Source organism: Episyrphus balteatus, chromosome 2 (genome assembly GCF_945859705.1).
Source record: "Episyrphus balteatus chromosome 2, idEpiBalt1.1, whole genome shotgun sequence".
In the NCBI taxonomy this organism is placed as follows: Eukaryota; Metazoa; Arthropoda; class Insecta; order Diptera; family Syrphidae; genus Episyrphus; species Episyrphus balteatus.
This window is the reverse complement of record NC_079135.1, coordinates 35,595,889-35,623,493: the sequence shown is the minus strand read 5'-3', so window position 1 is coordinate 35,623,493 and position 27,605 is coordinate 35,595,889. Positions and strand designations below refer to the sequence as shown.

General features: G+C 31.1%; 2 protein-coding genes across 2 annotated transcripts in view; both read left to right on the top strand.

Moving 5' to 3' along the window:
• The window catches only part of LOC129911254 (tumor susceptibility gene 101 protein), a 326,606-nt gene that overhangs the window by 154,724 nt on the left and 144,277 nt on the right, over positions 1-27,605 (top strand). The gene's annotated exons all lie outside the window — the stretch shown is intronic.
• Positions 5,446-22,913, top strand: LOC129911251 (uncharacterized). Its single transcript, XM_055988979.1, has 3 exons — positions 5,446-6,303; positions 6,368-6,537; positions 18,956-22,913. The coding sequence occupies exons 1-3, from the start codon at positions 5,926-5,928 to the stop codon at positions 19,881-19,883; spliced, it is 1,476 nt and encodes a 491-aa protein (XP_055844954.1). The 5' UTR covers positions 5,446-5,925; the 3' UTR covers positions 19,884-22,913.

Genomic DNA, 27,605 nt, shown 5'->3' with positions numbered 1-27,605 from the left:
TTAAGGTTAATGGTATATACTATTAAAATTGTTCACTAATGGTATTCATACCATGAAAATATAACGGGACTCTGGCGGCTAACGGGACTCTGGCGGCGTCTGATATTATAGCATTTAAGATTATTGAAAAATTATTAGCAAAAAACATTGCAAAATCTTTTATTTTAAGAAAATTTGAAATATTTTCGATTGAAATATGTATTACGTAGTTAAAATTTGTATCCCTTTTTTTGTATTTAGCTCACTAATATTTTACTTACCTTCCATTACTTACCTACGCAATTTGAGAAAAATTGTAATTTCATTAACATGAACTCCGACAATTCAAAACTCAATGCTTAAGCCCGTCAGCAAAGATAAATTGCGATTAACTTTCGAAAATATACTATTTTTTTTATTAATTTTATGTTTCATATTAGACCAGTGCCGATGCCTTCAAAAACATTAAAAAGTACAAAAAAATCATAGTAGGATGAAACCCATTGGAAAAGTAGGGGAATATGATAAGAATGAAAGGAAAAATAAATTACGGGCGAGCCGAGTTCGGGAAGTGGGTGGGTTGAGTTTTTAATGGTAAAAAATGGTATATCTCGATTTCCGGCAAAACTACAAGTCCTATAGAAAAAAGTTGTATGGCAAAGTTGTAGGTAATAAAAAGATCTACAACTTTTGTATCAACAATTTTTTCACATAACCTCAAAATTTATGTGAAAAATTCAAAAAACCGAGTTTTTGGTTTTTTATTTTTATCTTTTTCAAAAACAAAAATTTTTCTACGAAATTTGGTGAAAACTTACCTTATTATGTTCCAAGTACACTGTAATTTATTTGATTTAAAATATTAATTTGTTCACCTTATTTTGACTTTATACCAAAAAAGCACCCTAATTTTCAATCGAAAATTCACGTGTCAAAATATCAGCTTTTTTCAAAAAGTCGGTGGGCATTTCGTTCGTTAAAATGTCTATTTTCTGATGGTGTAAAAAAAATTTTACATTAGTATACTAAAGAAAATGTTCTAGTAAAATTCAAAAAATGATAAAAGCTTGAATTCGAAAAAAAATTTGTATCATTGTTTACAATTTTGGCCTATTTATTCAAATTTACACTTTAATTACTCAAAAAACGTAAGATTAATCAATGTTACATGAAATCTTACGTTTTTTGAGTAATTAAAGTGTAAATTTGAATAAATAGGCCAAAATTGTAAACAATGATAAAAATTTTTTTTCGAATTCAAGCTTTTTTCATTTTTTGAATTTTACTAGAACATGGTCTATAGCATACTAATGTAAAATTTTTTTTACACCATCAGAAAATAGACATTTTAACGAACGAAATGCCCACCGACTTTTTGAAAAAAGCTGATATTTTGACACGTGAATTTTCGATTGAAAATTAGGGTGCTTTTTTGGTATAAAGTCAAAATAAGGTGAACAAATTAATATTTTAAATCAAATAAATTACAGTGTACTTGGAACATAATAAGGTAAGTTTTCACCAAATTTCGTAGAAAAATTTTTGTTTTTGAAAAAGATAAAAATAAAAAACCAAAAACTCGGTTTTTTGAATTTTTCACATAAATTTTGAGGTTATGTGAAAAAATTGTTGATACAAAAGTTGTAGATCTTTTTATTACCTACAACTTTGCCATACAACTTTTTTCTATAGGATTTGTAGTTTTGCCGGAAATCGAGATATACCATTTTTTACCATTAAAAACTCAACCCACCCACTTCCCGAACTCGGCTCGCCCGTAATTTATTTTTCCTTTAATTTTCATCATATTCACCTCCTTTTCCAATGTGTTTCATTCTACTATGATTTTTTTTGGTTTCAAAAATTATCGACCCTGGTCTATATTGATTGTATATATATGTATTACTTTTACTTGCTCTACCTATAGAAGTTATAGTCATAGAGCAAGTATTGCAACTGCAGTTTTTGAGATTTTATTTTCCTGAACTCTGCGATGAAATATATAGGCCCTTCCTTGACCTATGTCTTTTTCTTTTCAAAGGCAAATGAAAAGGCTTGGAGGATTTAGTTGAGATTTAGTACAGGTGAAATTTTTGATAAGGTCTAGCATTTCTTTCTTAAATTTCTCGAATTTAAGGGTCACCAAACACCAAAAATGTTTTAACAAAAACGGCTAAACGATTTGGATGAAATTCTGTGGGTGTTCTTAACTCTTTCAAATACACCTTGTTAAAAAAAATTTGATCATTATCCGTCAGGTCGTTTTTGAGAAGAAAATGATCTGTTAAACTTCATGTGAACGTAATTCACCCACAAGCTAAGAAGCTTGAATCCGTCATGATGGAAACATTTCACAGTCATTCACCAAATTGCAACAGGTATGCGCGGCCTTTCCGGCTTAGGTACTTAAATTATGCCGACCAAGCGAATCTTATTCATCTTAACTTTATCTTTTATTCCTCATTCAAAATTTTAGTGGGCGCGATGACGGGAATTTCTTGTTTGGGGGCTCCCTACCTATTAATAAAGGAAAATTATTAGATAATGAAAATTCTTTCACTCGAAGGAATCTTGGATAATGAAAGCAAGTACGGGTTACAGAGTCGTGCATTTCCTTATTTACCTACTTATAATTAAATCAAATGCTATTCCTAACTCGCTCATAACTGTGTTAATGATTGAAATATACATACATATAAAGTAATCTACTGTTAGTTATAGTAGTTTGTCGCCTTAATATCTCTTTTTCTTAATATATTATTATTAATATAAACTCTGGCAACACTGTCGTGTTACATTACATTCCTGGCAATCCTGAGATATTGGCAATTCTTTTTATTAGATTAATAATAATAATTCATAATATAATCAACAACGTGAATAATCCTATTAAATTTGTGTAGCTATGTTTAAATATTCAATATTAATAATATTTTGAGCTGATAATACGTAACAAAAGTATGAACTATAAATTTTAGTCTAAAATATTTATGAAACACTCAATATGACAATATACTAAAATAAGAATGTATGTTTACGATCGAAGCCAATGGTACTGTACTATTAGTATATACGATTAAAACCAATAATACTTTTCTTATTAAATCATTAAACATCTAATAGGATCCACCATTAAAAAATATTTTTCGAAGTTCGACAGAGTTAAAAGTACTGTACTATTAAAACTGTAGTATATACGATTAAAACGAATGGTACTTGTGTTATTAAATCATAAAAAATCTAACAGGATTCACCATTAAAAATTACTTTTCGAAATTCGACAGAGTTAAAAGTACAATACTATTAAAACTATAGTATATACGATTAAAACCAATGGTATTTGTCTTATTAAAACGAAAATTATCTAATGGGATACACCATTACAAATTATTTTTCGAATTCCGACACAGTTAATAGTACGATACTATTAATACAATAGTAAATACCATAAGTTTAAATAGTATTTACTATTAAATCAATAGTTTCTGTCCTATAAATAATAATAGTTTCAAAACTATTAATACAATGGTACAAAACTATTGAAATACTATTAAAAAGAGTCTTTTTTTCATTAATGGTAGTCCCATTACCGACTTATGGGATTTTTTTCTCTGAGTGTACCTGTTACTCAATATCTGTTACTGAAATATCGGCCCATCCCTACAAGAATCTAAATTTTTTTTTTTTTAAGTGAGATGGCACAGTTGTAAAACACAAGCTTGACAACCAAGGTATAGCAGGTTCGATCCCCACAAGAATCTAAAGTGTCTATAAAAATATCATGGTTAAAAGGGTGTTTTTTTTTTAGTGAAAACGAAAATGATGGGTCACCCTAATACAATTTGGTAAAAACATTGAATTTGGGATAGAAAGCAAGAATAAAGAGTTTTCATAAAAAAAAAAAAAAAACGGTGAAAGGGTGTTTTTTTCGAGAAGAGACACTAAAATCTGTAACTGGTCCCAAAAAGCCAATGATTCCTTTAAAACGTCTAAAAACTTAAATATAAACGTTTATTTTGTCATCAAAACCAAAAATAAAATGAATCTTTTGTCCTTTTTGGCACCAATTACAGATTTTAGTGTCTCTTGGAAAAAAAAACCCGCATTAAGGCCGTGTGTGAATTGCGTTAAATAGTTAAATCCATGTTAAATTTTTGACACTATTGAGGTTAATAAAAAATTTCAGCTATATGGATTATTGTTTAAAATTTTGTCTGCCTTTTTTCTGCCTTTTTTCTGCCTTTTTAATAAAAAAAAAAAAAACAAAACCATCTGCAAAAAAAATTGTACTCAAATTTAACCAGGTCCCAGAGCCCAATAAATTTTTAACAGCTGAAAATTTTTTATTCACCTCAATAGTAGGTGTGTTTTTTATTACCATCGGTCTTAACTGGACAAAAAAAAACGCAGTCGGGGCTAAGCAATTTCCATGTTAAATGCAACAACACTTTAGCCCCTTGGGCTTAGTTGTTTAGCCCGGAGAATTCTCTGGGCTTAACTTTTTCAAGAGATTTAATTCTGTGCTACCAAATAAAATTGTTCGTAGATTGTTTAGAATTTGTTTAAAAACATCAAAACTGATGTTTGGAATGACAATTATTAGGGGTATTCACGATCCGATGCAACTGGTCTTGTATCATTGCAAAAGTGCAAAAGTGCAAAAGTGTAAAATCTTACAACACTACAACAACAAAATATACGGCTTAAAATTTTACAACAGTCTTGCACTTTTGCTATACCCTAGACCTATTGCAAAATAAAAATACAATAGAGTAAAATTATTTTTGACAGTTATGGCAGCTCACCGTAGCGTCGCGTCGCCCATGATAAACAGTTTGTCTTTTTTATTCTGTTTATTATGGTTGTCGGCTTGTCGGTACTCATGTCCCGTAATTTAATTTCTTTGGATGTAAAATAATTTGTGAAAATTAATTAACCCGAACAAAACAAAGAATTAAATTATAAAAAATGGAAAAAAAAGAAGCAACAGAGGAGGAGCAACCCTGTTAAAAAAAAAACATCATGGATTTCATTCATGCTTCAATATTTACTATAGATAAGAAAAGGGGCGTTCACGATCTATTGTAAAAAAATAAAATTTTACATTTTTACTAGGCCCGTTGCACCAGATCGTGAATACCCCTATTGTTTTAAATATTTATTTAATAGTTAGTTAAACCTTTTTTTTTTTAAACACACAAGAAACCCCAAAAGCGAAAAATATGACAACTTCACATTTTTTTTTATGCAATGCTGCAAATTTTTTTAACCAGTTAAGCCCGGTATTAATAAAAAACACACCTAGTGTCAAACATTTAACACGGATTTAACTATTTAACGCAATTCACACACGGCCTAAAAATAAATGTCCAAACAAGTCATAATGTACCCTATTAAAAAGAAATGTCAAACTGAGCAACTAGCTAACTCGGTACAAAAAAAATCTAATGGGCAGCATTTTTCAGCTAACTGAGCGCATTGCTGCTCCTTTTGTTGTGTGTTGATTGAAAGTGGGAATTTATAACTCAAAAGAAATATAAATGTTTCTCACTCGTTAAAATAAACAAAAAAATATCTAAAAATAAAACTAGCAGTTCCATCAACTATTTTCTTCCCCACTAAATAACAAAATAGTTACAACACTGCCCAACTTATAGATATTTAACTTAAATTTTAGTGCAATTTATGAAATAACTTCCAAATGAATTACCAATTTTTATTTTTACCGGAATGTCAATAGATTGACAAAGCCGATTTCTGTGTGTTCTATTTATTTGGACAAATTGAAAAAACGAAAAGAAAGGAAAAAAAAGAAAACCCAGAAGAAGACTGGTTTGCATGAACTTTGTGTCACAATGTTTTTCGATTATTGCTAGTTTGGGTTAAATTTTAATTTGTTAGAATTGCTGGAACTCAATTCCAGAGTCCACAGACACAATAAAAACCATGTCGAATGAATTTATATTGGATCAGGAACCCAATGATTGTGGTGGTAGTGGCGGTGGTGGAGGTGGATTAACTGAAAATATATCCTCCTTAGAGACGCCATCTTCTTCGGTGTCCTATTCCGTTGGGGAATCGAATAACATTGGGCTTCCGTATCAGAGTGACGGCATAAATGGGGGATCAATAATACAATCATCGCCGCCGCACTATCGCCACTCCCGTGCCTACAGACATTTCAAAAATCCCCCGCAGCCTCACATGTGTATTCGCACAACGACGGAACATGGCGAAGAGCTCTTCATCAATGTTTTGAGTTGGACGAGAATTGTGATTCCACAGGAAGCTAGTGATCCAATACCACTTTATGGTGGCATGAGGGTAAATTTGCTTTTATCATTGTTTACTCAATGGAGTCTATAGGTTTGTGTTTTGTTTGTTACAGGTGCCTCCTGGTAGTCCAAGAAGTCCTCCAGTTGTATTTGCTGTAATGGCAAATCCAGAAGTGCTTAAAGATTCCGGAAGGCATAGCAAAGATCCCGAAGAAAGACGGGCAATGGTTGAACTGATGTGCGATTTTGTTGAAGCAATGAATCCAGGCGTTAAATTAATACGGTATTTTTGATGAACTATTATAAATTTATATTTTTCATTTTTTTTTTAATAAATAAGTAAAATGACTTACAAGTAGTTAGTCCAATTAACTTGCTAGCTACTTGTAATCTAAAACCATTCTCATCGAAAAGCTGCCTTCAATTCTAATCAGAACAAACACCTTTCAGAATTCTTTTGTTTACAACAAAGGATGACAAAGGAAGGAATTGGACTTAAAATTATTAAGGTTTTTCTTTTGTTTGTGTAAGAAGAAAAAATTATTCTTTGCCAACTTTATTCATCTTTGCATAATAATAACACTGGTTAACAAAATTAAACTTTTTTTTTGTTGCCGAAACAAAACTATACTTTTCTGAAGGTTTTCGGTGTGCTGAACTCGAATCTGAAGTCAAAAAAAAAATAATCAGCTCCCGTTTTTGAAATATTACCGTTAGAAAATGCAGTACTTCGGACCTTATTCTTTTATATAAGGAAAATTGTTTTTGCAAATTTAGTAACGGTTTTTGTAAGAACTATTTTCCACCCTCTTAAATCTGTTTAAATCTTTCCGATATCTTTTTTACTGCCCGAGATATCCTCAGTTGTTTGGTATTTTTATAAATTGTATAACGTCATTATCTCCTTTATGATATACAGTGATGAGCAAATGTGGTCAAATGTTTTGCCTTTTTTGAGAAAGTTGTTTAAAACTTAGTGTTCTTTACATGAATTAAATCGTTTTTATTTGATTATTTTTCTATATTATGCCAGCATTTGTTTTCCTGATTAAAATTTTAAAAAATGCTTCATAGTTCAAAAATGGAGAGTATCATATTGGTATTTGGACTTGACCAATTCTGCTCGTTTTGGAAAAAGGCTTTTGTTTCAATATATTGAGTGTACTAGAATTAATTTTTACCACTTTTAACCACTTTTAACAATGCCGCGACATAGGATCTATCAATCTGTGAAGAAATAATTTTAAAATTCGGTCGTATTTCAGCTTAATGGAAAGCTCAAAGCTCATCGGTTTTAGACTTGTGTTTTTTTTACTGCGCTTACAATTTCTTCAAAAATTTCAACAGATTTTCAGCCAGATTATGTCAGGGTCTTATGCTGACTACGAAACTGTCTAAAATTTTTTATTTCTGAAGCAATATTTGACAATTTTAAAGGTTTTGCTGTGGTCTTCATCTAGTTGAAAAATTATATCAGACAACACGGAGTCTTCTTTTGCCAAAAAACTTGGTAAATTGTTTCGTTTTATATCAGGATAGGTTCGCTTGTTCATTATTTTTTCAAAATTAGCTAGCAATCCACAAGATAACACCGGAAAATATTCTTGAGTCCATAATAATTTATGTCCGTTCTATAAACTTGATACTGCTGAAATGTTTTTTCCAGTTTTGGAAAGTAACTAGATTTGCATTCTATTTCTTCTGAGTTCTCGTCAATCCAATCTACTTTTCCCATTGGTTATTGATTCTTTTTTGTGGTTATAGTTAAAGTTTTAGTAAAAGTTTTAGTAAAAATTCATCTAACCTAACGATTTTTGACTTAAAAAAAAGGTTTGGTGATGTTCTGTTTGAGTTTTTGGGGGGAGTTCCCGACCTTTGATAAAATTTGAAGATATGATGAGAAGGAGAATCTATCCTGATATAAAACGGTACAATTTAAAAAGTTTTTTGGCAAAAGAAGACTCCGTGTCGTGTGATATAATTTTTCAACTACATAAAGACCCCACGAAAACCTTTAAAATTGTCAAATATTGCTTCGGAAATCAGAAATTTAAGACAGTTGCGTAGTCAGCACAAGGCCCTGACCCATTTTGGCTGAAAATCTTTTGAAAATTTTGAAGAAATTGTAAGGGCAGTAAAAGAACGCAAGCCTAATAGTGATGAACTTTGAGCTTTCCATTAAGCTGAAATACGACCGAATTTTAAAATTATTTCTTCACAGATTGATAGATCCTATCTCGCGGCATTGTTAAAAGTGGTTAAAAATAATTCTAGTACACTCAATATATTGAAACAAAAGCCTCTTTCCAAAACGAGCAGAATTGGTCAAGTCCAAATACCAATATGATACTCTCCATTTTTGGACAATGACGCATTTTTTTAAATTTTAATCAGGAAAATAAGTGGTGGCATAATATAGAAAAATAATAAAATAAAAAGGATTTAATTTATGTAAAGAACACTAAGTTTTAAACAACTTTTTCAAAAAAGGCAAATCATTTGACCGCTTTTGCTCGTCACTGTATGTATGAAGCCAAACCCACTTAATTCATTTTAAGATATATCGGGAAATACAAAAGATATTGAAAAGATTTAAACAGGTATCGAAAGATGGTAAACAGTTCTTATAGAAACCGTTACTAAATATGCTCTAACAATTTTCCTTATACAAAAGAATAAGGTACGAAGAACTCAAAAAAACGTTTTTTTGCATTTTCTAACGGTAATATCTGAAAAACGGGAGCTGATTAGTTGTTTCTGACTTCGGATTCGAGTTCAGCACACCGAAATCCTTCAGAAAAGCATATTTTTGTTTCGGCAACAAAACCCTTGTAAACCAGTGTAATTAATTTGCTTACTTTGATTCAAAGTTCAATGACCTCAAAACTTGGCGGTTCTATCTACTTGTATTTAAGCTGTTGTAGTTTTTTTGTTTTTTAAGAATGAGAATCCCAGCCAAGTAAATAATCCTTAGTGGGAAAGGAATTTCTCTTCGCTTTGTTTTTTTAGTGGCAAAGGGCAGTTGAACAATATTAAAGTCATCTGTTATTAGCATTAGGTTTGGCCCTTTTGTTTTTAATTTTTTTTTTTTTACTAACCTGTTGTCTTATTTCGAATTCCTTTCAACCACTTGCAGTCGCTACTAAAGTTGATACTTTTTGGCTGTTTAGGAAATTAAAAAATTTAGCGATCTCTTTTTGTGTGTCCAAGTGACCGATTAAAAACAAATGAATATACATAACTTCATAGTAAGAACAAAACAACGTAAAATTTGTTTATTTTTTTCCCTTAAAATGATTTAATACAGTCAAATAAGGTGAAAAAAGAGGTAAATCTCGGAATGAATGCTAATAGAAATGAGATTTTTTTTAGATTTTTGACATAAGTTATAGAATATCCAAACAAAATAGAAACCAAAAAATTAACCTATTAGCACTCCAAGCTTGTTCGAAGATGTTTTTTAGTGCATATACCAAAATATCCCCTTTTTTCAAAAATTACCATTTTGTCATAGATATGAATGTTTTTTGCATTGCATTGTTTTGATTCTTAATGTTAATGGACAGGACATAAAAACCTTCATGCTAAATTTGGTTCCTTTACCATAACTTTTAAGGGTTTTTTGGTAGTAAGTTAGCAAGTGTTATAATAATATGGGTTGACAGATGAAAAACAGGTATAACTTTTTTCAGAAACGTCAGATTAAAAACAAATGAATATACATAAATTCATAGTAAGAACAAAACAACGTAAAATTTGTTTATTTTTCCCTTAAAATGATTTAATACAGTCAAATAAGGTGAAAAAAGGGGTAAATCTCGGAATGAATGCTAATAGAAATAAGATTTTTTTTAGATTTTTGACATAAGTTATAGAATATCCAAACAAACATAGAAACCAAAAAATTAACCTATTAGCACTTTAAGCTTGTTCCAAGATGTTTTTTAGTGCATATACCAAAATATCCCCTTTTTTCAAAAATTACCATTTTGTCATAGATATGAATGTTTTTTGCATTGCATTGTTTTGATTCCTAATGATAATGGACATAAACACCTTCATGCAAAATTTGGTTCCTCTACCATAACTTTTAAGGGTTTTTTGGTAGTAAGTTAGCAAGTATTATAATAATATGGGTTGACAGATGAAAAACAGGCATAACTTTTTTCAGAAACGTCAGATTGCTTTGATTTTAGATTTTTTGGAATCAGCATTAAAAAATACCTTGGAATCATGTATCATATGTGTATATAATACCATGGTCTATTTTTGCTAATTTTGAAAACCCCATTTCGCGCATTGACCTTGAAAATCGCGACTTGCGGACATGAGATTTTTCTAGACTTTTGAGGTATGTTATAGAATGCCAAAACGAAGGTATTGAGCAAAAAAAAATTCTATTAGCATTCATTCCGAGTTTAAACCCTTATTTGACTGGATTAATTTATATTTCTAAAATATACAAAAAATGGATCTAGTTTTTCATTTCTTTACAAAATTTTAGTTTGGTTTGACGTTTAACATTTCTTAAAATTGTAGTGTGTGTGAAATCTGTGTAAATCCGGCTCAAAAACGAGATTTAAAAAGGATAGATTCTTCGGGAAAAAATAGCGATTTTGTTTTCATACGAAAAAAGTAGCGACTGCAAGTCAACTGCAGATCGAATTTTTGGTTGTTTGGAATTTGACTTTAAAATACATACATAAAAACATTTACAAATTTGTTAAAAAGAAAGGTACAAATAAAAATTTGTGAATGTAAGTTGTGTTTGGTTAAATTGACCACAGGTGTTAAATGAATGCTAGAGATCTGTCGATCAATGCTGAGTTTATAATAATAATAGAATACAGATTGCCTACTCAACTAAAGCCTATTAATTTGCTCATTTTTTTTCCTTATTCGGCAATTGCAAGCATTCTGGGTTTTTTTAAGCAGACGATGTTGTTAGTTTTGAATTAGTCCTGAATTCAATGCCATTGTAAATTTTATTTTTCTGCGTAATGAATGAAGCATTTTTTTGAATGAAGGTTTCAATTGAAACGATTTCTTTGATGGAAACAACGCTAGTTGTTTAACTTTGTCGAAAACATTTGCCCATTTATGTTTTCTACTGTAGTAGAAAATAAATTCGGACTAGCTTACCCGTGCGAGACTTCTCGCATGCTTAAATAAAAAGAAAGTATAGCTAGGTAGGTACAAATGTAAATGCAGAGTGTGTTTTTTAAAAAGTCGAGAATTACTAAAAAACTCCTGTTCATCCCTTTTAAAATACATTGGATTAGCCCCAGTTTAAGTTAAACAGCTATGAATATGGCACATTAAATTTAGCAATTCTAGGTTCCCTAAGTTGTACATACATTTGTGTGGATTAGAATCAAAACCCATTTTATCCACTTTCAGAGATTTCGAGTAAATCGAGAAAAACAAAATTAGAAAATCAAAAAATGTATGGATTTTGCTATTTTTTACATATTTTAAAGTCTGATATCTTGGCCATAAAATAGAATTTGGGATTCAAACTTGGCCCACGTATGCATTAGAATAATAAGAACAAAACCTCATACCTAAGTCATTTTTTTTGAAAAGTGGATATAATGGGTTTTGATTTTGATCCACACATTTTATAATTAACTCTATTTCAAACAGGTTGCCGCAACTAATATCTCAAACTTGGTCAATTTGAAGAACTTGAACCGATGTTGAATCATGCATTCACCACCTTAACTATCAATTGATAGTTGATAAATACTGAAATTTGATGTTTTAAAATCGAAATGGGGGAAAACTGGTCATTTTTTTAATGGATCTTTTCAGTTACATTTCACGGTTAGCATCATTCTTCGTTTTCAAATTTTTTTCAAAGCAAATAAGAGATCAAATTTTTTTTAACAACTATAAATTCTTTGCTTCCGGCTACAAAGAGGTTAAGTCACAAAATTGCACTTTCGGGTTTTGATGAAAAGAGAATAAGCTCTTTTATTTGGTATCAAAAACATAAATTTAGAGTAACTCTTTCTTATAAAAATAAGGGGATCAATGCTCAAAAATTCATCGATTTTCAACTTCAATCGGATTTTCTGGTAAACTATCATTTATGTAAGTCCTTTTTACCCAGGGGCAAAGAATTGATAGTTGACAATCGTAATAGGGGTGCAACACTTACGCCCCTATAGCACGCAAAGAGCAAATGAAGGGTCCAGGGGAAAAACGGCACATGTCCACTTTTTGTCAAAAATAAACGAATGATGAGGTCTTGTAGTATTTACTGACCACTATCTGATGGCATCCTTACTTTTATAAAACAAATTTAAGCCTTGCTGAAAAAATAAATAAATTGTGTGCTAAGTACTAAGTTGTATGGAGAACAAAATTTAAAAACGCATTTTTCTCGAAATGAGTTGGAATGGACTTGTGCTGTTTTTCCCCTGGAGCCTTCAAATATTCCGGCTTTTTTCTTATGTACATTATGTATGTATATACTATATATGCACATACATAGGTACACTTCCCAGACTTTTCCTGGCAAATGGAAGATGAAATGTTCCTACGGAATATGTTCATACATATATGTAGGTACTTACAAAAAATCTTGAAAAAAAACCATAGGTGTGTTTTTTTGTTTATCTATATTGATTTTTGAAATCCATGCAAATATTTGGCACCACTGTACATAAACTTTGGCAGCTGTCTGTCAGAAAAGTCGCTTTTGTTTTTTTAGTATTAACTCCGCAGTGGAAGGCCATTACATCCATGATGGATGCAAACAAATTTTTTTCACAAAAAAAAAACAAAAACCATAGCATGGCATCCATTTTGGATTCAAAAAATTTCACAAAAAACCAAAAATCAAAACTGACAGTTCTGATTCTGAAAAAAAAACAGAATTTCTCTTCTGGTTTTAAAAACAGAATCAGAAGCAGAATCACTCACACATTCATAGATTTAAATGTTAGCAGTACAAAATGTTTGCAGCACAAAAACAAATGAAGTTTGGCGCGATTACACATATATGTGGCACATGTTAAACTTCAGATTCTTCGGAATAAAAAAAACTGTTCAATTGGGATTCTGAATCGAAGAACAATTCCGGATTGCCAATTAAAAACGCCATTAAACGTTTGTTATTGTTTTGTTTCTGGCGGTGTTTTTTTTTTCATAAAGGGAAATTCCAAAAACTATCTTTGTCTTTTCCTTTTCTAATTTGACATATCTCGGCAGGGAAAATGTAAACAAAAAACATATTGTCACACACACTTACATTACAACAAACACTGTGTGTTCGAAATCATTTAACCACAAAAACTTTTATATTTCGCGATTGTTTTCAAATTTAAAGTTTTTATTTCCGATTAATTAAAAAAAAATAATTAATTTTACATATTTATTTTGGAAAACACGAACTAAATTCACAAAACTCTATCGCAATTCGCGCCTCCTTTTGTTTGTTTATGTCTTCAGTCTTCACCATCCCAGCTATAGCTGTAAATTTTTTTTTCTTTTTTTCTGTTTTCTTTTGACTATTTTCTTATACTGACAATCGTTGGAAGTTCCCCACTGAACTTATTCCAAAGATCCTGTCAAAAGCGATGAACACTTCCACTTTCCAATAATTTTGGAAACATCTTATGTAGAAGTGTTCAATGATCTGAAAGAATAATTAAAATAAAGGTAGGACCGCACTTGATGTTGAAGGAACTACGCTAAGTACACCAAAGTAAAAAATAAGCAAAATATTTTGTATCTTTCATTGGTTATCGGAACTACACTATGTGGAATATAATTATTCCTATCAAAATATCGTATTATGTGATAAATGAATAAAATAAATCAATTATTTGTATTTGACGAATTCGACGGAAGAAATAGCCCAACTTTCTACTTTTTCATCTGTCGTATCCTTTGACATTGGTTGTCAACAATAGATCAGTTCGATTTTCTGTTTCGGAGTGCAGACCGGGGAATTTCAGAGCTAAGAACTGTGTTCTTTTCTTTTCTGATTTTATGAATTGTGAACTTTAGTTGTTTATTTGTGAAGAAAATGTAATAAAAGTAACATTTAATGATATATCTAATAAATTATATCAATTAAATACTAAAATTCTGTTGTAGAGTTCAATTTTATTATGCCAAAGTCATATCTACAAATGATAATCTGTTATTAAAAATTGTTTTTAACTGAAGAGCAAGAACATACATAAAGTCTAGTAGCGTATTTTATTTTATTAAAAAAAAAAAAGAACAACGATAATAGTTAACAATTTCTTGCATCAGAACTTCCTTAGTGCACATTCATCGAGAAAATATCGAACATACCTTGGAATTTAAAGTGAGCTGTCAAAAAGCAATCCGTCATGCAACGTATTCTTTGGGTCACCCCTTTCTGTCCCATCCTTCAATTTCAACGGATTGATTGACACAACGGGTGGAACGGATTCTATGGGTTAACCATTAACCATTAACCATTCAAAATGAAATAGTTTACGAAAATATCTCATTTGGATTTTAGTGAAAACATGATATAAGGCACTTAAATACAAAATAAAACTTTTGAGTGATCTTTTTTTACGGAGGTTGACTACCCAGAACCTCAAAAGTTGGCATTTTTAATTTGTGTTCCAAAAATGAAATAAAAATGTATAACTAATGTTACATGTAACAGGGCTGTTTAGGTACTGCCTAAAACAGAAATAATTCTCCTTTTTTCAACTTTTTTAACCCAATTCCTGTTTGATTAGACTGAAACTGTGTAGTTTTTTTTTTACAAAAAAGAGAGCCCCTCTTCTTGCAAATTTCTGCCCAAAAATTTCTTCGGACAAAAGTCTGAAATCTTTCAAAAGCTAGTGCCTTCTTTTTTTCTTTTAATAAATGATAATTTTGTCCTAAAAGAGTTTGCGTACTTTTGCACAATTTTTTCTTTCTCTGAGAGGATTTCATCCCCACTTCTAAAATTTGACAGGTTTCATATTTTTGTCCAAACTTATCTGCAATTTGTTTGTACATAATAATGCTTAAAATGTTAACCATCAGAATTTTTAAGCAAATCGGAGAATTTACTCGCCTAATGAACGCCCCTGATGATACGAACTAATGATATACGAACACCCCTAATGTGAACAGGAACACGCCATGTCAAACATTTCCAGATTCATTGGAAAGTGATAAAAAGTCATTTTAAAATTCATTTTGGCTGGAATATTATTTTTTAAACAAATTAAGATTTCTTAAAAATTATAAACATTTATATATTTATATTTTGCCAGATTCTGGCGGCAGAAATTCGCCTTTTTTTAAGATATAATTTATTAAAATCTGTTCGGTGTAAGTCCCGGAAAAGGGTGTTCGACAACCGTAATAATATATATGATGATGATGATATTTAAAAAAATTATAGCTGTTGTCTATTAACATTGGTTATTGTCAATAATTATACAATTACATAAACCCAGCTCTTCTAGCTTAATGAATTTGCTATTTAGTTTAAAACTAATTTTAAAATTTCGAGTTCAAGATGTCAGAATGTATTTGAATGATACCTACTTATTTCTGAAAAATTGGAAAATCGATATCTTTATAAAACTAGTTATTGAACTAGTCAATAGTATTGCTGTAATTGTTTGACTAGCTGAATTCTGATATCAGAAACGTAAATATGGTAAATCTTGAGATGGATCTCAAGAAAATGTACTGAAAAGTGAGATTGGGCTTAAGCTCATTCTTTTTGCATATTGTCTAATAATGCCACTACATGTGTTTACGTTCGGGCAGGCAGTTATTAATATCACAATCGTACACAGGCAAAAGCAATGCAGAAAATTTTCAAGAGTTACAGTATGTATCTTTAAGAAGATCACTAATGTCGTTTTCTTTCACTCCAATGAGAGTACCCTTTTAGTACTTATTTTTGCACTTTTGAAGGTTTTGTGTTCTTTGACGCCACAAAAGTGTAAAAAAAAAATTACTCCGGAGTAATTTTAGTACTACGGAGTACCCCGGATTTACTCCACATTTTTAGTCAGATTTACACCGATTTGCACAGGGACTTGCACACACACTTATGAATTTGAAGTTTGACATTTTAAAATTTTGTTTGAAAATTGAAAAATGCGAAAAGTTTTTCTTTCAAACTTATTTGTTATTAACAAAAACAACCATTATGAATATATTTTCTACTGTATTATATTCCGCCAGATATATTTCTTCCATTTTTTCGTTAATTCTTCACTTTTCCCAAAATGAAATTGAAAACCGAATAAAAAAATTTTCCGCCAGTGTTCTTCATCAATAAAAAAAAAAAATCCTGTGCCATATACAAAAAAATCCCATTTTTTTCTGCATTGATGGGATATTTTTATTTTACAATTATAAAATCAAACTAAGGGTGTGTGTTAATTGCGTGTATAGTAACGTTTTTAATTTATTACAAAGTTTTCGTTGCACATACATGGTATAAAAAGACAAGGTATGATCATTAGAGCCGCCATCTTACAAAATGGGGTAATAAGGTTTTGACGTTAAGTCAAAAGCAACAACAATTTCCAAGACAAATTTGTTTACAACAACAATTTCAATGGGCTGGGCTGTCAAAACCTTAAGTAGCCATAAGTTTTGACAGTTCTCGATACTGAGTTTTTTCTAATGATCATACCTTCTCTTTTTATACCATGTTGCACATAGACCTCACTGGAGTTGTTGTTTTTGTATATTTTGGGTTTTTTTGGAATTAAAATGCATAAATACAAGAAGACGTAGACGCACAAGATGCACATAAGAGCAAAGGAGAAATCGATCTTTCTCTCTCTCTTGTTCTTATGTGCATCTCGTGCGTCTACGTCTTCCTGTAGAAGTCGTCATACGATAACAAGAACAAAATAAAACAAAATAAAATAACTGTCAAATTTGCGTCTTCAAAAAAATAATACGTGTGGAAGCGCGTGATACACCGAAACGAAAATCAAAAGGAAATTTGAAGATGATTTCTGCGCCTTGCGTCTTCGTGTAGAAGCAGACTTATCAACGAACGCTTATTATGCTTCATATTTTATTAATATTAATATTTTTTCAATTCATAAAATGTTTTCCCTAGGCCTGTTATCACTATTTTTTTCAAGGAAATTATCCATTTTTGCCTTGTCACACACACAATTACAAAAAAAAAATTACTCTCATTATGTTCTTTCACACCAGAAAAAGGAGTAAAAATTTAGAGTACTCCTTAATAGAGTGAAAGAAAACGACATAACTAACGAAGAATGTGAGATGCAATATTGTCTACAGTACCCACACGCATCACAAAACAAAAATTCCTAAGCATTCATCAAATCAAAGCAAAATCATTTCTTAGCTGAATTTTGTCTTCCTTTTCATGTCGTTTTCTTTCACTCTATTAAGGAGTACTCTAAATTTTTACTCCTTTTTCTGGAGTGAAAGAACATAATGAGAGTAATTTTTTTTTTATGTAATTGTGTGTGTGACAAGGCAAAAATGGATAATTTCCTTGAAAAAAATAGTGATAACAGGCATAGGGAAAACATTTTATGAATTGAAAAGAAAAATTAATATTAACAACATATGAAGCATAATACACGAAGACGGAAGGCGCAGAAATCATCTTCCAATTTCCTTTTGATTTTTATTTCGGTGCGTATTTTGTCCTTGTTTTCGTATGACGCAACCGACGAAATAAAATAAAGCCGAACAGCAAAAAAAAAAGAACAAGATCAAAGGGAAACGTCAAAAAGAGTCACAAAATTTTTTACCGGAGACTCACGGTAGAAAATCTTCCTTCCCTTTTTTTCGAACTTTATTTCTCCTTTGCTCTTATGTGCGTCTCGCGCTTTGCGTCTTCGTGTAGAAGTGGACTTAGTTTTACTTTTGGTATATTTTTCATTACGCTTCTGACCTGGGTTTTCAGCCTAATTGACACACACCCTTAGTTTGATAATTGTAAAATAAAAATATCCCATCAACGCAGAAAAAAATGGGATTTTTTTGCTATATGGCACAGGATTTTTTTTGTTATTGATGAAGAACACTGGCTGAAAATTTTTTTTATTCGGTTTTCAATTTCATTTTGGAAAAAGTGAAGAATTAACGAAAAAATGGAAGAAATATATCTGGCGGAATATCATACAATAGAAAATATATTCATAATGGTTGTTTTTGTTAATAACAAAAGAGTTTGGAAAAAAAAACTTTTCGCATTTCAAACAAAATTTTAAAATGTCAAACTTCAAATTCATAAGTGTGTGTGCAAATCGGTGTAAATCTGACTAAAAATGTGGAGTAAATCCGGGGTACTCCGTAGTTCTAAAATCACTCCGGAGTAATTTTTTTTTTACACTTTTGTGGCGTCAAAGAACACAAAACCTTCAAAAGTGCAAAAATAAGTACTAAAAGGGTACTCTCATTGGAGTGAAAGAAAACGACATCAAATACGTTATGTTCTGTAACTTTTACACTTCATCCACAAAATTCCATTCAATTTAAAAATGTCGAATCTCTTTAGTTGAATAGCAACATTGAGAGAATAACTTTTGAGTTTGCTTTTTCCATTAAAATAATTACATAGTTAAAAACTGTTTTATAGTTACATTATCTATTATATAAATCCACAAGCATCTAATGGACAAAGCCGCAAAAAGATATTTTATTCTTATTAGTAAAAAATCTAATTAATCAATAATGTTTGTATTTTTTTATAGCAATGCAGTTATTTTAAAGGACAGAGATATATCTGGTGAGTTAAAAGATGTTTGGAATGCTGTGCAAGCACAACGAGACCGAGAACGAGAAGAGCAAATGATTCAACAGCGTCAACAACAACATTACCACAATACAACAACCCAACAATTATTCCCAAAAACCCAGAATTCTTCATTTGATGAATCACCACAAAACGAACCACAAGCTGTGAGCACCAACATCGCTACCAATGGGCCGGAGAATAAAATTACCTACACCGAACTTGGCCCAGACTCTACAGCCACATTAAAAAACGATAAGTCACCAGAACTTTTGCCGAAAGATGTAACAGATGAATCCGCTGTAAAAGAATCAGCCGAAAGTGCAATTAACAGTGTAGTAAGTGAGGCATCTAAAGACCAATTGCCAAATGATGTATCTGAACAAATGAGTCTTGAGCCTGCACTCATCCAAGTTAACAACATTCACAATTCGAAACTCTGTTCAATATCGAACACCGAAGATCTTACCAAGCCCACAAGCTTAACGAATGGTGGTGGCAACAAAAAAGCCCCTACCACCGATGTCGCCATTCCAAGTTCAACTGCAACAACCAACAAAACCCCAGCGACTGCTCCACCAAAAAAAGAAAAACTCGGTGGCTTTCTTCCAAACGGCTGCATTCTTGCCCGATTCAAGAACAACAAGCACAAGGACAAGGACAAAGACAATTCTAAATCTACCTCAAAAGACAGAGAAAAGAACCTATTGCATGTCCTTAAGAAGAGCAAGGACAAACAAGAGGACACCACAAAAACGCAATATGAAAAAAACTGCATCAATCTCGAGAGTGAAGTCGAGAAACTAGATCTCAATAAGCTTGACACTGCTGCAAGTAATGACAATATGTTTATGAAGCTTAAAGTTGCTACATCAGCTGCCAAATGAGAAGCAACATCTTTTGCTTGCCCATGCCCATTATCATCATTATCATCTTTTTGTCAATTTAAGACCTCCTCACGGACTGGAGTGTTATAATTTCATAAACTCACTTGCATCATGGCGTTCATCATCATCATCATTCACATTTTACACACACACTCACACACGTTTGTTTGTATTTAATTTAAGAATTAATCGTGTAGCTTAGCGCAAATCGAAATGTTTCATAGAACAACTCTCATCATTTATACGAATATACATTATATAAAGTATACATTACAATTTCACGAATTCATACGTTATAAGCCTTGCGTAATGCCTTTGCCAATGTTACATATATATTTAGCAAACGTTTGTGCCATAACAGATATTGCATTTTATACACAGAAACGTTTTTGATTCTTAAATATTTTTTGTCAAAGCACAAAGAAAAAAAGGTATGATTAAAAAATACGCACAAATCCAGTTGTTTTTTAAGCACACACACATATACAATACTTAGTTACTAAAGTTGCACCTAGAAAAAAGTGATAGGTAAGACAAGTTTCAACAGCTTGCTGCTACCAGGAGCTGTTGATGGATGGATAATAAATAGAAGTATGGATCTGTTTCTTTTTTTCGTTCTCAAGTATTTCGCAGCGCTAGCAACATCTTTAAGTGTGATTTATAAATTATGTACTAAATGTTAAGTGTCTCGTTAACAATTAATTCAAGCCATAAAACATTTGTATAAAAGCAAAGACGGATCTACAATATGTGTTACGTTCAATTCAAAGCTGCAAATCGTACACAGGTATTGACTATCAGAAATATTTGTAAGACCACATCAAAAGCTTGTTTTTCTTTTGATATTTATCTCGACAATATTCATTAATTTATAATATGTAAAGTGTTAACTTTTGATTTTCCTTTTTTTAAATAATTGTTTGTGACATTGTTTATCATTTATCATATCGAATTCTAATTGGTTGTGACTAATTTCAACTCATCACTGGGTGCTATTAAACTTTTAACGTTTTTATTATTTTTGGTTTAAACAATCTATTTAAAATGCAAGATTTAAAACTTGGAAGTTCAAAATGTTTTAGGATAATTTAAACTTCAATATTAAAGAGCCGTTTCCTTAAAAAAAAAAAAACAACAAACCCTATGTGACAGTTTTCATAGAGGTAGTATAAGAGTTTCTGTTCAACTTAAGTATTTAAGTTTTGTTTCAGCAAATGGCCCAGCATGCCCATAAGTTTTCATGTTTAACTTAATTTTAAAGTGTGTATCAGCAAACGGGGCTCTTATAAATTAATGAGACTGATTTATATTATAATTTTTCTATCGAACTTCGGTGACAAATTGAAATTATCTCCTCCAAATATTTCCATTGAAATTGACTGCAGAGCCGGTATCGTAAGTTCGAGTCCAACCATCGCCTCAGAAGTTTTTTTCTAAATCGCCAGCTGAACTGAAGCCACCTGTGCGATAACATGAGACAATTCTCAACTATGTCTCCCCCTCTGTGCCACGTAGTTCTCTGTTATATGTTCTTCTCTTGTTACTTCTCTTCTTTGTATTTCTGTGTTGTATTAATATTTTGTGTTGATGGACTAAGATTCCGAAGCTGCAGTGTTTCTGGTCCGTAGATTTTTCTTTGGATTAGATTAAAATGTAATGTAATTGCGAAAGATCCAAGGCTTTGATGCTATTAAGTGTTTTTGGTGATTTCATTTGCTTGTACCAGAAGTTTTTAGGCCTACCTTTAACACACTGCAGGCAATCAATGGAACAAACTTAAATTGATGGACTTCCGATTGTTTTCTTTTTTGCTTCGATAACAAAAAAGTCAATGAGCTATTATTGGTAAATCATGTTGCCAAGAGGTAGTTAAGAACAATCAAATTAAAAACATTTTGCGGTGCTTTTACTCTGAAACGTAGTTAGATTTCTTTTGGGGAATCCTATTGGAAAGGTCCTTTCCAATTTTTTGTCCCACATGTTTTTTTTTAAGTAAAAATTGACCCCTTTTTAATACTGCATCCAAATCTAGTGGTGCCAAAAAGTGAAAGGCACTGTTGCCGTGGATGTAGTGCTTAACTGCTAACCTAGAATGTGGGTTGTAGCCCCATCTTAAGCAGCATTCTTTTATTTAGTCCCCAGATCAAGTAAAATATACTACTCGTTGGAGTTAGTTATTCGCGTGTTGATAAGATAAATCATAAGAATACCAACTTGTTTGTTTTGGCATCCCGCTTGAAAGAATTTACGAAACGATATGAAGCTCAAAAACGCAGTTTTTGATAAATCAAGCGATTAAAACCTTCGGTTACTATCTTTTAGTATTTTAGTAGTTCAAGGCAATAGATAATTAAATTACTGTTTTTTGTTAATTCAAAATACTTCAGTTGTGTCTCTTTCGTTTCACTGTGTTGGATTCATTATGTGATATATGTACATAGCTAAACACCCTTTCATTTGAATACAAAAACTTTTTGATTCCTTGAAATTTTGTATCAGATCTACAGACACTGTTCATTTGCCAAGAGGTTTTTTGGTAAGGATATGGTTGCGGTTTAAGCGATTTTTACTCGCTCGAGCAAAAAAGCGATATAAAACGATAGAAGCTATTTATATGAATTTTTGAGATAAAAAGAACAACGATTTTTTTTTAAATCACTACATCCAGCAATTTAAAACTGTGCACTGGCGGGCTCCCAGTTGTAGAGCATCAAGTCACTAAAAGTGGATTCGGAGAAATAAAGAGTTAAATTTAATACAATACCTTTAATAACTATAAAAATGACTTTATATTTTTATCGTTACCTTATAAACGAAACAATTTTTGACACAGCTCTTTCCAAACCCTAATAAAGAATAGCTTTGCGCAGAGTTTGGAAAGATTTGAATTTTGTTTTTGACTTGGTCACCACAGGGCTGAAACCCTCCATTTATTCTATATGTTAAAGGTGTAGCCAAATAGTTACTGTTTTGTATGCAATCTTCTAACATAGCTGAGGAACCAGACGTGATAACGAGAAAATTGTGTGCTTTGCAGAATGTTGCGCACTCTAAAATTTGAACAAAATAATCCCTTTTCCTTTGGAATTCGTCAGAAAACTGATATGGAAGGCCTAAGATTTAGACATACTCGTCAACGCGGGTAGATGGGACCTCCACTAATTTTCTATATTATAAGTTCCATTGAAAACTCGACATTTCGTACCCAACCCTTCTATGGTATTTGTTTGTACATGAAGGATTCCAGTTTGAATGCTTGCATTTTAAAAAGTTTCATTCCTTTTTTTAATAAACATATAACAAGTTTTGAAATGTTTATTTTTTTGTATTATTATTATTAAGCCCTGATTTTTCAATCGTCAGTTAGACTATTAGAAGAATAAATATCAATATAAAAAAACTTTTATTCCTAGCAATAAGCTCTAACTGAGGTTTATCTGACAATTGAAAAATTGGCCCTTAAACTAACAAACAAATTGTGTTCAATATATTTAAAAAGATCTCAAACAATGGTATTTAAAAAAAACATGACAATTGTTTTTCGCAAATTTGTTTCCTATTTCATTCATTATCATTTTATCAGCGACATTAAATCTAAATCTGTTCATTTACATATAAGTTCACATGTATTAGCAATTGAAATTTTTCGGTATTATTTTTTAATTTTTATAAATTATACACAAAATTATAAACATAAAGCTCTCTAGGTTTCTGAAAAATACTTTTTTATCGATACCAAAAATGTTGTTAACTATAATACAAAACAAATAAACAATACAACTTTAAGGATCAATTCAGGGTCATGAATGTAAAAATAGATCATAAGAAATTCAAACAAAATAATAACTGTCTCTATAGCCCTTATAACGATTTTCGATCCATCAATTCACAACGAGTGAAACTGGGAAATCAGTATTGAGAAATCAGAATTGATTGTCGGTTATTATTGAAAGTTTCGATTATTCGATTGCTTGTTGTGGATACAATTTTCGTGATCGAAATTATAAATGTGATTGACGACAACCGTTATAAGGGCATATTATATCTCGTGGTACTTGGTTGTTTTGGATTTGTAGTAATTTAGTGGATATAAACTCTTAACTATATAAACAGAGTAAACGACAAATTTCAAAACGTCTTTATTCACCATAATTTTGAGGACTCTTTACAAAGCTTTAGTACTTGAAGAGCTAAGTTTTTATTTTTACATTCATGAACTGTAAAAACACAAAAAAAAAGTATTTAAGATTGATTAATTTGCAAGTCAAAAACTTTAAAAACTGCGATACGATTGTGAAATTTTCATTAAAAATTATGTATTTACAAATTGGAAACAAGATTTATTGACTTCCTATCATATTTCTATCAAAGGCATTTATGTTATAATATTTTGCATTAAGTTTTAAATATTATTTCTTGCTTAAACCCAAAACACCATTTAAAGTTATATCTAGAATCTTATGAAGCTCTATCTATCTTCTTGCATAAGTTAAATTGCATTTGCAGATAATAATTTAAGTTTTTTGTTATAAATTTGTTTTCAAAATGTCTACATGAACTACAACATATTTTGATAATCAAATGGTATAATCCGGACTCCCAAAGTTGTCTCAACATTATTGTGATGGTTCTACAGTGGAATATTGATATAAAATATAAATGTAAAAGAAAAAAATATTTAAACAAAATAACTTGACTTAACCTTTGTCAGTAAAAGAATAATAATAAAAAAAAAAAAAACTTATAACATGCATAACGTACAAGTACATCGCACATTAATTTTTCAAAAGAGAAAGAAAAAAACAATACAAATTATTAAAAAAAAAAAATCATTTATATAGTTAAGTACAATTTTACATGATAATTATGTCACTTAATTTGAATAAAACAGAAAAAAACAACAATAGAAAAAATAATATGTAGAGTTGCACGTTAGGCAACTGTTTTTTTTATATAAAAAGAAGAAAAAATAAAAAGTATTTGATATGATAGATTAGGATAAAAAATAAAAAAAAAATAAATTTGGTAATATATATAAAATAAAATATTTATAAGAAATAGAACAAAAAGTATATATATCTACATATATATGTAATGAAAAAAAATAATAAAGAAAAACAGCAAATAGATGACTGCTATTTGTAACCATTTGTAATTTAAGTATGTATTTTATTCAAAATTATACAGTTTTTATATTATATATAAAAATAAACAACATTTAGTATTTTCAAATGCATTTTTTTTTATGAAGGTGTGTGCAAAAAACTTAACTTGATAAAACAGTGAATGATATGTATGTATTAGTCCGGTCAAATTAGACTAAAATAAGGGGGTGAGGTTACATAAATTCCCAGCAAGCTGAAAATTGGTAGGATTGTTGGAAATACCATCATAAATAAAATTTAAAAAGTCCTCATCGATCCGAGTTGTGGAAAAAAATTTACGGGGGGTCAAAGGTCAAAAAAATGGGTTTTTCACGATTTTTAGCAAAACGAAAAGTCTTATCTAAAAACTTTCAATGCGAAAATTGTAGACCAGCTTATTATCTATAAAAAGTGTCATGACACTTTTTTTCCTCAGACCCACCGTTTTTGAGATATAACGATTCAAAAAGTTGAAGTTGAGTTGTAATCGTCATAATCAGGCATATTTTGAAAAAAAAACTCCCAACAGAAAAGTTCCTGAAATTTTACTATCTTTTAGCTTGAATTTCGTTCTTCAATGGTTAAGAATATGGAGAAAGCAAAAAAAAAAGAAAATTTTCTCCATTTTTCCGATTGGGAGCCATTCTCCCGAAACAATTTCCCTGGGAATTTTTGTTTAGAATAGGTCTGAATATAAACAGGGTGTCCGATAGGGAATGGACAACCCTAAAATGGCTGATAGCTACACTTATGACTGTTCCAAAAACAGATATAAAAAAGTGATATCGCAACCAGTTCATAAAATATTGACTTTTTTTCGTTCAGTATATTTTAAATTTTATCATCTTGTGTTTTCGTTCACTACAACCACAAATGAATGAATTTTATTTATTTCTTTTTTTTATAATTTTTTACAATAATTGGCTGAGTACATATTAAGTTTAAAAACTTCATAGCTATTGCACATTTTTCTTAAAAAAATTTGAAATCTGTTTTTCGAGCAAAATGAAAAAAAAGTATTTTATGAAAAATTTTTAACTACTGTGGTACAAAATAAATCAAAGGAACCTAGGTGGCCACCTTTTTTAAAAATACTCTCAACTAAGAGGAATTTCAAAATGGTAAAAGGTTTGTCATACCTAGAGTTATAAGGAAGTTATCGGTACCATGAGTCTGGTCAAATAAGACTCAAAAAAAGGGGTGAGGTTACAAAAATTCCCAGCAAGCTGAAATTTGGTAGGATTGTTGGAAACACCATCATAAATAAAACCTAAAAAGTCCTCATCGATCCGAGACCTGGAAAAAAAATTACTCGGGGTCAAAGGTCAAAAAAACGATTTTTTCTCGATTTTCACCAAAACGGTAAGTATTATCAAAAAATTTTCAATGCGAAAATTGTAGACCAGCTTATTATCTACAAAAAAGTGCCATGACACTTTTTTTGCTCAGACCCACCGTTTTTGAGATAAAACGATTCAAAAATTTTGAGTTGTAATCGTCATAATCAGGTCTATTCTAAACAAGAATCCGGGGGATATGTTTTCTGGAGAAGGGATCCCAACTGAAAACTTCCCGAGATCTCAGTCTCTTTAAGCTTGAATTTTGTTCCCCCATGGTTAAGATTGGGAGCCCTTCTTCCGAAACTATTTCCCCGGGAATTTTTGTTTAGAATAGAAATGTATAAGTGCATCACGGTTTTACACCACTGAAGATGTAAGACAAGTAAAAATACACTAAGACCCCACATACGCGATTAGGCTCATACGCGATTAGGCTTATTCGCGATTAGGCTAATTCGCGATTAGGCTTATACGCGATTTAGTTTTTACGAACTTTCCTCCAAAAACAACATCTTTTTCGGGTATATTACCAAGTTCAGGTGTGGCTTGGTTATCAGCTAGACCCAAAAGACTGGGGTTGGAAGTTGGTCAACAATGCACTAGAACCTGTTCCAACATTATTCCCACCTGCACCGGAAAAACTGCTGAACACAATTTTTTGCAACTGTAAAAAGGGATGTAGTGCTAAATGTGGTTGCAAAAAAGTTGGACTGTTTTGTTCTTTAGCATGCACAAATTGTCAAGACCGGTCGTGCTCCAATGTTGAATCACCAACAATTGAGGATTCATTTGACACCAACGAGGAGACAAGCGATGTGTCATTATTAATTTGCATCCAGGACCAAGAACAAGAAGAAGTTGAAGAGGAAGAGAACTATGACACAGATGGATAAATCTACCTATTTTTTTTTTTTTTATGAATCCCAATAAATCCGTGGAATAAGCCAACCGGGGAAACCACATTAAAAAAAACGCGCTAGGTACACTACCTCAAAGGTGGGGTGGAAACGTGTGCATAATTATGACGATTACAACTCAACTTCAACTTTTTGAATCGTTATATCTCAAAAACGGTGGGTCTAAGGAAAAAAAGTGTCATGACACTTTTTATAGATAATAAGCTGGTCTACAATTTTCGCATTGAAAATTTTTTGATAAGACTTTTCGTTTTGCTAAAAATCGTGAAAAACCCATTTTTTTACCTTTGACCCCCCGTAAATTTTTTTCCACAACTCGGA